The 16,760-nt window shown below is 51.4% G+C and overlaps 1 protein-coding gene and 1 long non-coding RNA gene across 2 annotated transcripts; both read left to right on the forward strand.

The window, feature by feature from the left end:
• The first annotated feature begins 4,961 nt into the window (after positions 1 to 4,961).
• LOC122427262 lies at positions 4,962 to 9,876 on the forward strand. The gene is made up of 2 exons (XR_006265373.1): positions 4,962 to 7,410; positions 9,005 to 9,876. It is a non-coding gene; the product is annotated as an uncharacterized LOC122427262 (long non-coding RNA).
• Positions 9,877 to 12,432: 2,556 nt separating this feature from the next.
• On the forward strand, positions 12,433 to 15,015 carry MFSD5 (major facilitator superfamily domain containing 5). The gene is made up of 2 exons (XM_043447123.1): positions 12,433 to 12,837; positions 13,409 to 15,015. Exon 2 carries the CDS (start codon positions 13,427 to 13,429, stop codon positions 14,777 to 14,779), a length of 1,353 nt encoding a protein of 450 aa, XP_043303058.1. The 5' UTR covers positions 12,433 to 12,837; positions 13,409 to 13,426; the 3' UTR covers positions 14,780 to 15,015.
• The last annotated feature ends 1,745 nt before the right edge of the window (positions 15,016 to 16,760 follow it).

Genomic DNA, 16,760 nt, shown 5'->3' on the forward strand with positions numbered 1-16,760 from the left:
CCACCACAGACTCTCAGCCCTAGAGTCGGAACCCCCAGGGTGTCAGCATCCATCCTACTGAGGACAGAGCCAGAGAAGAGGAGGGAGTGTGAAGTCCAAACTCTGTGTACAGAGCCCCAATCCTCCTACAGGGACTAGGGTGGGAGTGAGAGAGTGGAGAAGGGCAGCAGTAGGAGGGAGGGCTGGGCCGGGCGGGAGAGATGCACCCAAAGGACCTTCCCAGCAACAGTCCCAAGTAGCTGGCACTGGGGACACTGACTTGGTCACGTCACATTTTCCGTACTGGAATTACCTTGTCCATACTTCTACCCTGAGGACCAGGTATCTTCCCTCCCAGGAGGAAAGGCCACTTTTGGTAGCCAGAGTCAGATGAAGGGGAGGGGGATGAGGGGGCCTTCTGTGGCTCTCTCAGGAGAACAGGAGCTGCTGATGGGGTGCTGACAGGCTCTCCCTTTCACTCTGGGGGTGGGAAGAGCTGGGAATAGATACTCCAGGGTCCCGTCCCCAGGTGGCCTGGCTGCTGTTGACTTTGCTTGGTTACCCTGGGAGCCGCTCTCAGCAGTGTGGGAGGGGCGGGTGTTGGGGAGTTGGACCCAGGCGTTCAGGCTGGGGTGGGATGGCACTCAGCCTGTGTGGCAGGGATCCTGCCAGGAGGCTGCAAAGTTAACCCCTCCTGCCCTGGTGATGGTGGCGGCTGGCGGAAGGAGGGCGGACCCAACTGCGGTTTGTGAATGTGGCCCTGATTCCCCCTCCCCCTCCCAGCACATCTGTACTTGGTTTACAGTGAATGAGTCTCCTGTCCTCATGAACCGGGCGAGGGCACCACTCCCTCCCTGGCCCCTGGCCGGGCATCCTGACACAGAAGCAGGCGCCACCCACCCCCGGAACGCTCTCCCTGCTGGGCAGCGCTCTCCCAACTCTTCCCCTTACCCTTCTCAGAGGGGCTCAGGGGCTGGCCGCCCAGAGGTAGAGCTCTGAGACAACGCAGCCAGGACAGCGAATGGGGCCAGGGAAGCTAATGGGGCGTGGGGGGTGGCGGGTGGGGGGGGGGGGACACAAAACTCTTGGATAGCCTGGAAAAAGGGAGTGGTCTGGAATTCCATCTGTCTCTGCCTTCCTCATTGTCTTGGTTTGTCTGTCCGTCTGCCTGTGTCTTTGTCTCTGGTGGGTGTTTGTCCATCCATCCGTCTTGGAAACTGTGGCTCCGCCCTTCTGGCCTCTACGGTCCCCAGCCGAAGACAGCAGCCAGGGGGCGATGCCCAGGAAGACCCGCCCTGCGCCGGCCCCTCCCCTAGGGATTGCCTCGCCCCCGCCCCCGCCCCCGCCCCTCCCCAGGATCCATTACTGGGGTCTGTGGGCTGCCGCGGTTTGGAAGTCAAACCAAACTGGCAGATTGGGCAGCAGAGAAAAGGGGTATTGTGAGGGGTTCGGTTTCTTCTCTCCGTCTTGCACTGCAGTCTGTGCTCTGTCCAGTGACTCCAGGAGGAAGTGTGAGAAAAGGGTGTCCCACTCTGGACACTGGTGGAGAGAGCGCCCCTCATTTCTCCTTCTCTCAGGTCATCCCTAGTTCTAGGCTTTGCCTTGTTTGTGGGTGCTCCACTTGATCACCCTAGCAACTTGAGAAATGATATCTTGGGGGCCCTAGAACCAGGCTTCCTTCGCTCCTTACATCACAGAAAGGAGAGAAAATGGATCCAAACTTCCAGCCTGCTGCTAAGTCACTTCAGTCGTGTCCAACTCTGTGTGACCCCTGAGACGGCAGCCCACCAGGCTCCCCCATCCCTGGGATTCTCCAGGCAAGAACACTGGAGTGGGTTGCCATTTCCTTCGATTTGCCATATAGCCCACCCCTAATTTTCACCCTTGCCTTCTCCCCAGCAGCATCAGGACACTGAATAGGTAATCTGCCCAAGCCCAGTCTGCTACTGGGTGGATGTCCCACACCATGCTCAGAGGTGGCTGGCAGATGTCTGGGGGTGGGGGTGGGGAGGGGGTTTGAAAGGGAGGAGAAAGCTCTGTTACAACCCCCAAGGACATCATTAAAGCACGGAAGTGCCATCGGGGCTTGGAGAGCAGGGCACCCAGGGAGAGCATGATGAAAACATGTTTTGTACAACACGTGTCTTTCCCGTCCTCCCCTCCCCTCCCACCTCCTCCCCCAAGCCTGCTCTGTGCCAAGGCTGGTGCCAGCCTTGCCCTGAATGATTCTCAATTCTACCCCTGGTATCAGGCCTATTTTGCTGCTTGCCACTTTGTTGGTTCTCCCAGTGAATGACTTTGTGTGTGGAAGGTCTTACCAGCATCAGAGATGCCCAGATCCCCACAGAATAAGGCCTTGACTTTGCAACACAGGATTTTAGGACTAGACTAAACAACTCCAGGAATTTCTTTCTTGAACACGCACCATTCATTAATTCAACAAATCTTTATTAAATACCCACTGTATGCCAAGCACTGTGCTAGGCCCTAGGAATCCGTAGGAATCTCCTTGGGCCCAAGTATTCAAGGAAATCAGGAAAGACTTTGGGGAGGGGAGGAAGTGAGGAGGAGAAGGGAGAGAAGGGAGGGCAGCAGAAGAGTATGTGCAAAGGCCCAGGAATCAGGGTCCTAGCTCCCAACCACCCTGCTCCGCCAGAAAGAACAGGGGCCCTTCATTCCTGCTCCTCTGCTGGACTTTGATACACCACAAGGGAGGGATGGTGAGCACTCCTAATGGCCAAAGCACTCTAGGACCCTAGGACATCTGGTACTCCTGCCCTGGAAAGATTCCATTTCTTCATCTCTTTGTCCAGAAAGGGAAACAGTCACAGACAGAGAGGAGCAATCCACAGGCTTAGGCCCCAGATTCCATACAGAAAACAAGGCCCCACGCTGAGGTTGAGGGACTCTCGAGTTTACCCTGCTGTAGCCTCACCAAACAGAAAACCTGTCTACTCTAAGCTGTTCGGTGGTGCACCCTCCCCCTCTGGGATCCAGCCCTGACCTGTCCCGCTCCCTGGAACAAGGAGCAGGTCTGCCTCCAAGGTTGCCTGGAGCATGTGAGCTAAGAGCTCCAGGTGTCTGCCAGTCTCCATGTGGGTGGGTGGAGCAGTCTGTTTGGCACAGAACCTCCATCCCATCCCAGATTACAGGGTTTTCTCTCTCTTCTGTCCACTGGGGGGCTTCCAGCTCCTCCAGTTTGGACACCAAGGTTCCAAGCTTCTTCCTTTGTGAAGAAAAGGGATGGAGGGTGCTTTGAGGACGGAATAGGCTTCTTTGTGGCTGTTCCTCCTCCAGAACTGCCACAGAGGTCATGGGACCAAATGGGGTTAAGTTCTAGACCTGCTCCCATGACCCATTTTTCCTCCCTGTGTCCACACCCCCTGGGGCCAGGGTGTTGGGTGGGGCTGACCTGGCACCTTCACGCCCACATCTGGGACTTCCCCTAGATGGAAACTCCCAGAACCCTGGTGTCCTGCCTCCTCTGCCAGCTTTCCCACTTCACTTACAGGGGGAGCTCCCTGTCTGCCAGCTCTCCTCCAGACTACATCTCTGCCTTAGCCCCAAGGGGCCCTGCGGATGTGGGACCACCTTCAGGGACCATCTTTGATGTCTGACTGCCCTTTCTAGTGGATTCCTTTGAAGAAAAGATGTGAGGCTGGGGGGAGGGAGTTGGGAAGCTATCCTTTGTTGAGCACCAGGTGTTATGCTTGACATGTATATTACTCGCTTAATCCACACAGCAGTCCAGAGAAGTAGCAGTTCTCATCCCATTTCACAGAGGAGGGAACTGAGAACCGGAGAGGTTAAGCAGCTTGCCCAATATCACACAGCTAGGATGTAGCAGAGCTAAGATGGGAACCTAGGTCTTGGTGGTCTTGGGCTCTCACCACCACAGGCTTCCTCTTCTGCAGCTGCCCACCTCTCCGTGAGATGAGACTTGGAAAACTCAGTTCAAGTCAACCCAATTCAGAAAATAGTTACTGAACATCTGCTCTATGACAGGCACTGATTGGTGCCCGACCAGCGATCTGGAAGGTTGCTGACTCAAGGTCTGGTGGGAGAGATAGGTGTGTGAACTAGGCAGGATCTAACTTCAGCAGAATGATATGAACAAGGTGGCATGGAGTAGAGAATGAAGTAGTACAAAGGAGACACAGATGTAAAGAACAGACTTTTGGACTCAGTGGGAGAAGGAGAAGGAGGGATGATTTGAGAGAATAGCACTGAAACATATATATTACCATATGTAAAATAGATGATCAGTGAGAGCTTGATGTATGAAGGAGGCCACACAAAGCTGGTGCTCTGTGACAACCTACAGGGATAGGGTGGGAGGGAGGTGGGTGGAGGGGGGTCCAGGGACACACATATACACACCTATGGCTTATTCATACTGATATATGGCAAAAAAATCACACTATTGTACAGCAACTATCCTCCAATTAAAATAAATAAATAAACTTTAAAAAAGAAAAGAAACAGTATTTCTATTTTCTCTTTACAAAAGAGTATAGAAATATATTATGAACAGTGTACAGAATAAATTGGAATAAAGTGAATACCTACTCAACTGCCATCCAGCTCAAGAAATTGAGTATTTCCTGCTCCAGAGGTTCTCATGTGACTCTCCCATCATCCTCTTCCTCTCTGAAGAAGTAACCACCATCCTGACTTTTGGGATAAGTATTTCCTTATTTTTCTCTATAGAATTAGCACCTATGTATGCATCCCTTTATAATATTACTTAATTTTGCCTGTTTTTGAGGTTTATAGAAACAGAATGACACTGTATTACCCTTTCCTGTCTGACTTATTTTGTTCAACTTGTTTGTGAGAGAGATACAAGTTGTTGCACATAACTGTCTTTTTCATTGTTGCAGGGTATTCCGTTGCATGAATATACCACAATATGTATTTTTTAAATTCTGCTGTTGGTGAAAGTTTGAGTTGTTTCCAGTTTGGGCTATCATAATGCTACTAAGAACATTTTTGTATATATTTCCCAATATATACATGCAAGAGTTTTTCTAGGCTATAAAGCTAAGAGTAAAGTGTATGTGCAGGCAATCTCAATTTTTATCAGATAATCCCAAACTGTGTTCCAAAATGGTTGTACCAGTTACACTGGAAGTCTAATCAGGAGCAGGTGTAAAATCAAGACCCATACTCCTTTCTTGCCTAAAACTCTCAGTGGTTTTCTCTTTTCCTTGGAATAAGATCCAAGTCACTGCTGTGGTTCCCAGGGCTTCTACCTGGCTCTCTACCTGTGCCATACGACTCTCCTCTTTGCTTTTTGTACTTGCTGTCCCCCTCTCTGGAATGTTCTTCCATTAGCCATCTCATGGCTATCTCCCTCACTTTCTTCAGGCCCTTGCTAAAATGTCACTTCTCAGTGGCACTGTCCCTGACCACTGAATTTTCTTTAAATATTTATTTATTTATTTGGTTCCACCAGGTCTTCGTTGTGGCCTGTGCATTCTTACTTGAGGCATGCAAACTCTTAGCTGAGATGTGGGATTTAGTTCCCTGACCAGGGATCGAACCCAGGTCCCCTACATTGGGAGTGCAGAGTCTAAGCCACTGGACCACCAGGGAAACCCTGGCCACTGAATTTTCTATCACAAATTTTTCCAGGCCTCCTTACCCTCTTCTCAGCTATTGTGTTCCTCACAGTCCAGCTATCTGGGTTCCAGTCAGCCTCAGGCTGCTGTCCTGTGATCTGCCAGGACTTTTATCTCCTCCCAAACCCTTAAGGACCCTTGGAGCTGACTATGTGGTGGCCGTCTAGCTGCTCCTTCTGAAGGATCCACCTCTCTGAGTCACTTTGTATCACATCATTCTGGGTTTTTTTTTCACAGCCATTCCATGCTCCGAGACAAGCTAATATATTTATTTGTTTACCTGTTTGCTTTTTGTCCCCACCCAGCCCCACCCCTCACTTTAAAGGCCACTCCATAAGAGGAAACCTCACTGTCTTGCTCTGTAACATGACCAGTACCTGCTGCATGACGGGTCCTCCAATAATAATTGTCCAGGCTGCTTGTCAGGCTCCCAGAGGCAGCCAGGCCCTCCTCCCCCTGCTCCCCCCCACACCTGGGACTTGCCCTGTGTGGAAACTCCCAGAACCTAGGGCTCCCCCGGCCCCGCCAGCTCCCACCAACATCCCAGGCAGAGTCTCAGAGGATCTGCTTGTGCTGTTGCCCTGTGTCTCCTCTGGAGACTGTTTGGAAGCCTGAAGCAGTCATTCTGGCCATCAGGGCTGGAGAGTGATGGGCAGGTGTCAGGTGCCCGGAGCTCAAGAAATACTTTTTGAGTGAATAAAGGGAAAGTCTTCAGAGATGAAAAAGATATTGCCAGGTGGACAAAAGAGAAAGGGCGCTCCAAGCAGAAGGAAGAGGAAACAAAGGACGGAGGCGTGAAGAGTGCACATCACGGTTAGAGGACTTGGTCTAATCCGGTGCCCACGGAAGGTTCTCTGTGGAGGGGAGGGGAGCCGGCAAGCAGGGAAGGGGAGGGCTAGCTGGGGAGGTCTGAGCTCCTGCCGGCTCAGAGCGGCTCAGCAGCGTCTTAGGTTTAATCCTGCCCCCACCCCTGCTCCCCAGAGTTCCCCCTCTGACCCCACCCCTCCCCTCCCCTTCACCCAACCCCCAGCCTGGCCGCTCCCCACCGTCGCGCTGAATGGACTTCTCTCTGGGCCTACGTCTGGGGCCTCGGAACAAGAAAGCCAGCCATCAACAGCCACCTGCGCCCTCTGGACACTGCCCACCAGCTGCCTCCCCTTGTCCGTCCTGCCCACCCTCTGCCTGTGCCGGCCCCTGCCCAGCCTGTCCCCTTCCCGCCTGCTGCTCCGCCTATCCTTCCTGCACGGCTCCCTGCCCCTCCTGTCCCGGCCTCCCGGGCCCACCCTGCACCTGCTCCTGCCCCCCCTGCCCCGCCTGTCCTCCCGTGACTTACCCCCACAGTGCCTGCAGCCAGTGCTCTGGCCAGCCCCTGGCCTGCTGCCGCCCCTCTCCTTGCCCCATGTACCCTTGCTCCAGGGGTCGAGCCACCTGTTCCAGCTCCTGCTTGGGCTGCAGTGACGGCTGTGGCTGTGGTCGAGGGGCTGCCTGGGGTCCTCCAGGCTCCACCAGCCGCTGCAGCTGCTGCTTTAGGGGACAGCGTACCTCTCGGCACTGTCTGATTGTCTAGGGGGTGGTTACCCATCTCCTGGAGCACTTCTGCAGGCAGAAGATCAGCTGGACCCTCTCCCAGGCAAGGAGTGGGGCAGGCTGCTCAGAGCCCCCCGGCCTCCTCCTCAGTTCTGGGAGAGCCAGGCATCTGTTTTGAAGCTAGTTTCTAGATACGCTCTCACTGGTTCCAGAACCTCCTCTTCTGCAACTTCTGCAATGGAAAATGTTCTTCTCAGGGCCTTTCCTGTGGTCCCTGAAGGTGAGCAAGTTGACCATTTCCCCCTCTAGTTGATCTCCCCAGGAGACCCTTCTTGGCTCATCTTCTCTTGCGTGGATAAGATGGCGTCTTCATCCAGGGATCACTTTTTCTGCCCTGTGGACCTTCACCCATATCCCTGAATAACCCAAGAGTCTCTGAACCCTTTACCTCTCATCGTGAGCCTGGAGGAAGGGCAGTGGCTCTTGGACCGGAAGAAGAGCCTGAACAGAGGATTCTTGGTTCCTCCCTCCCCTTGGATATCATGACATCCTTTATGGTCCTTTACTTCTAGGAACCTGGTGCTCTCCACCTGGATGTCTTATCTTTCAAATCTCTGAGGGCTTGCGCAGCCTCATGACCTCAATCTTCCAGCAATAATCCTATCTGTTACATTCACGCTTATCTGGCAAGGGGTGATGGAAGCTGGAAGCCCTTGACTCAGGTTCCCAATGATTCCATCCACAAGTAGCTAGTCATAGTCCCCTATCACTGGGAGTGGGTCTGGGGAGTTGGAGAAGCCACAAAGAGGAAGATGGAGCTAATAGATGCTGGTATCTGCCTGGGATTGGATCTTAAGCTGAGAGCCCCTAAGCATCCCATCATATTCTCTAAGTTATCTGACACTGATCCGCTTCAGTCTTCTCTTTCTCTGCCTCCTTCTCTGGGACCCTTTGTTCTTGCCTTTCTATCTCTGTATACCCTTCTGCTTATCCTTTCTTCTAGCTTTCTATATCACTCTCTCCACTTCTGTTTCCTTTTTTCTATCACCTGGACACTCTACCTCCACCTAACTTGTATCTTTACATCTGGTTTCTCCCACTCTGTCCCTTCTTTTCCCCATCTAATTTAAAATCTACTTAACATACATGTCTTTTTATTTCCCCTTTCCCTGTCTCATTTTGTATCTTCATGTTTGTTTTCTTCCTTGGTCTTTTTTTTTTTAAAAAAAACAGGACAAAGTTACATATAGTTCCACTATATGTTACAATTATTTTTTAAGTAGATAAATTAAGATCTTTTCCTTGGTCTTTTGACTCACCTCCTATTTCTCTCCTTTTCTGTCCTATTCTGCTTCTGGGAGCAAGTCATTCTAGATCTTTTCCATTTCTATTTCCCTTCTTTGTCTCTCTGTCTTTGTTCCTGTCTTTCTGGGTCCAATTCTGTTTCCCAATTCTGTTCTTCTGTTTTTCAATTCCTCTCTCTTCTGCCTCCCCAGTCTCTGGCTTTCTGTCTGTCTCTCCCCATCTCTCTGGGTCCCGCAGTGTCCTGCACACAGGCCTACGTCACACCCATCTCATTGCTGTCCAAGGGCCAGGACCCCAAGTCTTCATTGTCCCCCAAACAGCCCATGTCCTGGAGTGAGCAAGGGCTGGACATAGCTACCAAACAGTCCCTTTGTCCCCTGCCCACTGTCCAGGCCATCTTATCCTTACTCAGCTCTAACTCCAAACCTTTTTTCTTTCCAATCTTCATATTCTGAAAATTGGCAACTAAAAAGAAAAAGAATTATGCATTTATGCTACCTGTCCTGCGTAAACTATATTTCAGGGTGGTCAGATAGCTCTAAGTGGTGAAGAAAATTTCTTTTTTACAGAAGAACTCCAGCTAATGTAGAAGAAAAATGGAATTAGGAAAATCACCGTTTTGCAAACCCTAATGAAATAATTGATCAGAGCAAGACTCTTCAATGGATGAAGCTAAGGATGGTGGTTGATGCAGAACTTTACAATGGAGTATTGAAGCTGTAACTACCTGACCCCACTGATGAATCTTAGCATCACTAAAAAGGGCACAACCACATAGCCTGTACCTCCTGGTATGATGCAATCTGAAGCACTCAGCACCACCTGTGAAGGACTCTTGCCAAACAAAGGAACAAACAAAAAAACTGAACATGATTCTAATCAAACCCTACCACTAACCTCCATTTAATAGGAAATATAGGGGGTGGAGAACAAATTAAATGGCACAACAAGGAAGTAAAACAAAATATCCAGAATGTGGGACATTCTAAAGGAAATCTGACCTGGTTTCTTCAACTAGTCAATGGCTGAACAGGAGGGTCAATGAGAGGGGGCGTACAAAGATAGCTACTACATAGAATAAGTGGACCTTGTTAGATTCCTGATGGGGACCCCCCAGTTGTAAAAAGACATTTTTAGACTGTTGAAAACATTTAATTATGAACTGCGTACTTACAATGCCAAGGAATCAGTGTTGATTTTGTTAAATGTGAAAATGGCCTTGAGGTTATGTAAGAAAAGGTCCTGATTTCCTAGAGATGCATACTGAAGCATGGAATGAAGTGATGTATTTAAGTATTTTGGCAAATAAAAAAAGAAAGAAAGGAGGAGAAGGAACAAAGGGACAAAAATCAATATTGTTGAATTAGGTATATAAGGTTTCATAGAACCTCTCTACCTTTAAGTATATTTGAACATTTTCATAATAAAAGTTTTAAATGATGCTGTTCTTGTAAGCATGGTTCCTAGTAATTCCCAGAGCGTCCTCCCTGCCTGCTCTGAAAGCCAGACTTCCCCTGTAACTCCCCACATACAGACCCTGGTCCTCCTAGCCCTCTACTAGAAGTGGGTCCTAGAGGTGGATTTGCCCTCCCAGGAGATTCTCTATCCCCTCCAGTCCTCTGTGGCTCTGCTGGCACGTGTCCCATGTAAAGGATCTTTCTCAGCTGTGCTTCACAGCTCTGAGGGGACAGGGGAACCTTAAAGAGAAAACGTATTTTGAATAGGTCCTATGATAAAAATAATCCAAAATAATGTAACCTTCCCGAAAGTCTTTCTTAGGTGCTTCTGACAAAAATGCAACTCAGTAATGGAGAACACTGGCCTCCATCCTGGAAAACAGAAGACAAGGCATGTAAGGCCATCCTGTCCCACTCCCTGCTATCATTCAGGGTGACCTCCTCCCTCAAAGAAAAGATCACCAGGAACTGAGAGACTGGGTGTAAGGAGATGAAGGATTTTCAGTCCAGGACCAGGATGGAGGGCATTCAGATTCCCCCATGCCCTCACTCACTGAGTGACCTTGGGAAATCATGATTTTTGAGCTTTGTGCTTCTAGATGAAGCAGGGGGACCGATACCCTTTTCTGTTCTCTAGAAGTTTGCCAGTTAGGGATAAAGGCACTTTGGAAGTTGTGGAATATAAATCTCAGCTGTTTATCATAAGAAAGTATTTCTCAAGATATAATTCCAGACTCTCCCACCCTTCTTTAGTACAAAGAAAACCAACACTTACTAATCACCTGTGCAAGTGAGTGAACACATTTCATCTTCTCAGAAATCACGAGTGTGGAATTGGGAAGATCTGGGTCCCGGTTCTGACTCTACCTCTTACCATGTGAGTCCTGTCTTGTTACTTAACCTTTCCAGTTCTGAAGTACCTACCTAACGAGTTGTTGTGACAGTTAAACAGTTCATCTATAGCAGTTGGCCCAGGACTTCCTAAAACAGAGCTTAGATATAACACATAATAAGTGATGGACTTCCCTGATGGTCCAGTGGTTAAAGAATCCACAAGCCAATGCAGGGTACACAGGTTCAATCCCCGGTCTGGGAAGATTCCATATGCCAAGGGGCAAATAAGCCCACATGCCACAACTACTGAACCCCACGTGCCCTAGAGCCCATGCTCTGCAAAAAGAGACCCTCACACCGCAACTAGAGTAGTCCCCACCCCACTGGCTGCAACTAGAGAAAGCCCATGCAACAATAAAGACTCAGTCCAGCCAAAAATAAATAAATAATCTTAAAAAAAACTGATGAGTTACCAGCTAATAAAGACCAGCACTTTTTTAGAATAATTTACATGTATTATCTTACTAATTTATTTATTCATCTGATATTTATGGAATGCCTTTTATGTACCATTAAATGTTTCAAGTACTGGAAATATAAGTGAACAAAGCAGAAATTTGTAGGGAGAAGAAACAGTAAGTGAAATATACAGTATGCCAGATAGTATTAAGTGCTATGAAGAAAAGGCAGCAAAGGAGAATAGAGGGTTGGAAGGGAAGCAGGTAGGTTACTGTGGCAGAGGTGGTGCTGCCTTTTCAAACAGTATGAGTAAGGAAGGCCTCTCTGATAAGATGACACTTGAACAGAGAATTGTAGGAGCTGAAGGAGGGAACCATGTGGATATCTGGGAGAACCAGACCTTCACAGGGCACAGTGTGCAAAGGCCCTAGTGATAGCCGGTGTAGATGGAGTAGAAGGCACAGGAGGGAATATAGTAAGAGATGAGGTCAGAGAAGTGGCAGCGGAAAAGAGGACAAAGGATTTTGTAGGCTATTATGATTCTGGCTTTTTTGCTTAGTGAGATAAGAAGCCATTGGAGGGTGTTTTTTTTGTTTCTTTGTTTTAAAATATTTATTTACTTATTTGGCTTCCTTGAGTCTTAATTATGGCAGGTGGGATCTTCCTTTCACCATGTGGGATCTAGTTCCCTGACCAGGGATGGAACCCAGGCCCCTTGCATCGGAAGGAGGAGTTTTAGCCACTGGACCACCAGGGAAGTTCCCCACTGGAGGGTTTTGAGGAGACAATACTAAAGCTGGAAAGAGGTTAAATAACCTTTCCCAGATACCACAGCTGGTAAGTAGCAGAGGGTGGGCGTCCAGCTCCAAGGCTGAAGTTCTTAACTCTTGACCGCCACTGAACTTTAGCCTTTTTCAGTTGGGCGCTGCTCTCCTATGATGCAGACCAAGAAACTGGGACACTGAGAAGTCATATGGCTTGCCCGAGGCGACACAGCTGGTAAGTGACAGGGGTGGGATTTGAGCCTTAGCGGTCTGCAAGCCAAGTCCAAGTCCTTTACACCACACTGCCTCCCTCAGGTGTCTGAGACATACTGACTTCTGGCCAGGAAGTCACTATTGTGGGAGAAGAGAAAATCGAGAAGCCAGTCTCGGCTTAGGGAGACAATGTTCCTTAAGAAGATCAAACCCCTGATTCTGCGGAACTCCTGGCATTGTCTTAGGCACAGCAGCGCTCCGTAACCCACGACACGGAGGAAGAGACTGAAAACGGGTCTTTATTTCCGGGGGCTCCGTAGGTATCCGGGAGTCGAAGAAGCGAGTGTCACGGGAAGGCCACGGATGGGAGTGAACCAGGAGCAGAAACCGCGACTACCACCGCCTCCAGTCTGGGCCCCGCCGGCGTCCGGAGGTTGTCACCGAGTCGCGGCTAGAGGCGGAGCAGGGTGGGGGTTTGAACGCCGCGCCCCCGTCACGTGATGGGGCCATCATGGCGGCGGCCAGAGGCCTCCCCGGCTCCCGGAAGCAGGCTGTGAGGGGCGGGCGCGCTGGTGGAACCCGAGCCGGAGCCAGAGCTGGAGGTAGAGCGGGAAGGGCGGCCGGGCGGCCTGGAGCCGGACGTGTCCGGAGCGTCCCCGCAGACCGGGGCAGCAGGTGAGACCAGGGTCTGGGCAAGGCGCGAGCGTGTGTGGCGGGGGCTAGGGGCGCAGGCGGGGGTGCCCTGATCCGAAGGAGGGGGAAATCTGAGGTGCACGCGCGTGACCTGAAGCAACTCTAGAGGCCTGCGCGGGTGGTAGGGATGCCTGGGACAGATGACGAGACCTCGAGGGCAAAAACAGGCTCCCCAAAGAGGATGGGAGGTAACCGAAGGAAGTACAGTGTGTAAACGCTGTTGTGGGGGAGGGCAGCAGCCCCTGAACTTGCGGGGCTGGGACTAGGTACTCCCTCTGTGCTATGCCAGGCAAGGGCGGGGCGAAGGCTCAGCCTTCTCTCCTCTCACACCCCTCCCTGCCCCACAGTGTCCTTGGAGACCGCTCTGGCCGGCCACTCCTACCACCCACCCAACTGGTCCCTCCGGTCTGAGCTCTGGGGGAGTGGAATCGAGGGGTGGGGGAGTGCTGTTGGCAGGGGGGTTGGGTGGATCCGCCTTCTGCTTAGACAGGCAGCCCCTTGACAGCGCTACCGGGGCAATGGATGTGACTCTGAAGCCCCCTTCTCTTCCCAGGTCGTCCGGGGGCCGGCCATGCTGGTGACTGCTTACCTTGCTTTTGTGGTCCTCCTGGCCTCCTGCCTGGGGTTGGAGCTGTCAAGATGCCGGGCTAAGCCCTCTGGAAGGGCCTGCAGCAATCCCTCTTTCCTTCGGTTTCAACTGGACTTCTATCAGGTCTACTTCCTGGCCCTGGCAGCTGACTGGCTCCAGGCCCCCTACCTCTACAAACTCTATCAGCATTACCACTTCCTGGAGGCACAGATTGCCATCCTCTATGTCTGCGGCCTTGCCTCCACCGTCCTCTTTGGACTGGTGGCTTCCTCCCTGGTGGATTGGCTGGGTCGCAAGAAATCTTGTGTCCTCTTCTCCCTCACTTACTCTCTCTGCTGCTTAACCAAACTCTCTCGGGACTACTTTGTGCTGCTGGTGGGCCGAGCACTAGGTGGGTTGTCTACAGCCCTGCTCTTCTCAGCCTTTGAGGCCTGGTATATCCATGAGCACCTGGAACGGCATGACTTCCCCGCCGAGTGGATCCCGGCTACCTTTGCCCGAGCTGCCTTCTGGAACCATGTGCTGGCTGTAGCGGCAGGTGTGGCAGCTGAGGCTGTGGCCTGCTGGATGGGCCTGGGGCCTGTAGCCCCCTTTGTGGCCGCCATCCCTCTCTTGGCTCTGGCTGGGGCCTTGGCCCTTCATAACTGGGGAGAGAACTATGATCGGCAGCGTGCCTTCTCTAGGACCTGTGCTGGGGGCCTGCGCTGCCTCCTGTCGGACCGTCGTGTGCTGCTGCTAGGCACCATCCAGGCCCTGTTTGAGAGTGTCATCTTCATCTTTGTCTTCCTCTGGACACCTGTGCTGGACCCACATGGGGCTCCGCTGGGCATCATCTTCTCCAGCTTCATGGCAGCCAGCCTGCTCGGCTCTTCCCTGTACCGTATCGCTACCTCCAAGAGGTACCACCTTCAGCCCATGCATCTACTCTCCCTCGCTGTCCTCATCGTTGTCTTCTCCCTCTTCATGTTGACTTTCTCTACCAGCCCAGGCCAGGAGAGTCCAGTGGAATCTTTCATAGCCTTCCTCCTTATCGAATTGGCCTGTGGACTGTACTTCCCCAGCATGAGCTTCCTGCGGAGAAAGGTGATCCCTGAGACTGAGCAAGCTGGTGTCCTCAACTGGTTCCGGGTGCCCCTGCATTTACTGGCCTGCCTGGGGCTCCTGGTCCTCCATGACAGCGATCGCAAAACTGGCACTCGGAATATGTTCAGCATCTGCTCCGCCGTCATGATGATGGCTCTGCTGGCGGTGGTGGGACTCTTCACCGTGGTCAGGCATGATGCTGAGCTGCGGGTGCCCTCACCCACTGGGGAGCCCTACACTCCTGAGCTCTGACCCTGTTCCAGGACCAGGGAGCTGGGATGGACCCTTGAACTCCACCTCTCCAGGACTGAACAGATCTGTCTGTGACCTTGTGGCTCTCTGGCCCCTCAGCCTGTCCGGGGACTCCTTGTGCCAGTGCTTTGGGTTGGGAAGCACATGGGGTGATGGCCTGGAGAGAAGATGCCAAAAGTTGCCTCTGTGTCACTCCCTTCCCCCTTTCCACTTTAAAATAAACAACTTTAATTGATCATTGATCTCATTTACTCATCCTCACCTGTACCCACCTCAGGAGTTCTTATAAGGGGGCACCTGGAGGTTGTGAGGAGAGGTGGGATTACCAGTGGAATGTTTTTCTAGCTTCACTAAGACTTGTTTAGTCGCTCAGTTGTGTCTGACTCTTTGTGACCCCATGGACTGTAGCCTACCAGGCTCCTCTGTCCATGGGATTTGCCAGGCAAGAATACTGAAGTGGGTTGCCATTGCCCTCTCCATGGGATCTTCCTGACCCAGCGATTGAACCCGCATCTCCTGCATTGGCAAGCAGATTCTTTACTACTGAGCCACCAGGGAAGCCCTAAGACTGCCTCCACCTTAAACTGAGAGCTGTGGAATTGCCTTTCAACAAAAATGGGTGGGAAAAGCCTGAGGCACCGAGGTCCTCCATATCTTGTTACCCTGGGGACAGGCACCCTCCCCATTTGCCAAGCAAAAACCTTACTCCACATCCAGGGTGAGACAATCTCTGGAGCCTATGGAGTGGATGTCCAAGCCCCTGAGCAAAGATTCTAGGGGCTCAAGCTGCTTCTGTGACCACCCCTTGTGGCAAATCCAGAGGCTTGCTGCATGAATAGGCTTGCAGCTCAGCACATGCATGCCGCTTGCCTTCTGCCTCTCTGGCCACAAATGCACCCCTTGTCCACATCACCTGGTCCCATCAGGGCCTGTATGCTTGCATGAAACCCAAGTGAAGGGCTGCAGAGGAGAGAGCAGTGAATGGCTGACAGACCATGATCTTGTCTGTACCAGATTCTTCCCCACCCTGAGTGAGTGAGGGTGAGGGAGCCATCAGGGCAGGAAATAGTACCAGTACCAGGAACTCTAGTTCTGTGAGCCCCTCCCTGCCTCACCTCTGATTGTATCTGCCTTTCCTCCTCCCACCCAAACCTGGGCTTCTCGGAGGGAGCAGAGCCAGCAGTTAAGCAGGGTGGGGATGGAGGGAGGCTCCGCTCAGGGTGTGTCCTGGAATGTGCTTAAGGTGGGCTTGAGGGCCCTACCTGTCCTAGAAAAGAGGTTGATGACCTTTCCTTGGGTCCCAGACGAATTCCCAGACAGGAAGAAGCAAAACTTTCCAGGACCTGCAAGTCCAAACCTGTGTGGGGAGATAGCATCACCCACTGGGGGAGGAATGCTGATGGATGGGTCCCTGCGGGGTGAGGCCAAGGGGAGGGAAGAGTAGTGGTCTCAGGTGCCTGCTCAGAGAAGGAAAAAACACATTCCCCCACCCAGCTGCAGGGAATATACGCTGAGGTTAAGTATGAAAGAAGCAGATATCTTTTCCTTCCCCCATCTTAAGGCTAAAACAGAGTCTGTTGCAATAACTCCACTTCCCCTTTCTGCCTGTATTTTATAGTTATTTGTAGACTCTCCATCCTTGAGGACAGGAAGAAATTGTGTCTTATATGCCCTTGTCTCCCCCATATATACACACAAGTGGGTGCTTGGCCCATGGCTGTGCTCAGTAAATGGAGAGGAGACAGGCTAACTAACTCTGGGCTTTTCCTTTTTTTTTTTTCGGGCTTTTCAAGAGTAGCCCGTTTGGGAAGTCTATTAGACTGGAATCCAGAGGTTAGTTAATGATTTGTTGTTTTGAATGAGAGTATTTACTGATGGAAGCATGAGGTGGGCAGCATGTTCCTGAGTGAAAAGGAAATAGGGAGGTAGAGGAGACAGACTAGTGAAGTTCCTTCAACTTTGTCCCTGCTGAGTTCTCTTC

Source organism: Cervus canadensis, chromosome 25 (assembly GCF_019320065.1).
Source record: "Cervus canadensis isolate Bull #8, Minnesota chromosome 25, ASM1932006v1, whole genome shotgun sequence".
NCBI classification, from domain to species: Eukaryota; Metazoa; Chordata; class Mammalia; order Artiodactyla; family Cervidae; genus Cervus; species Cervus canadensis.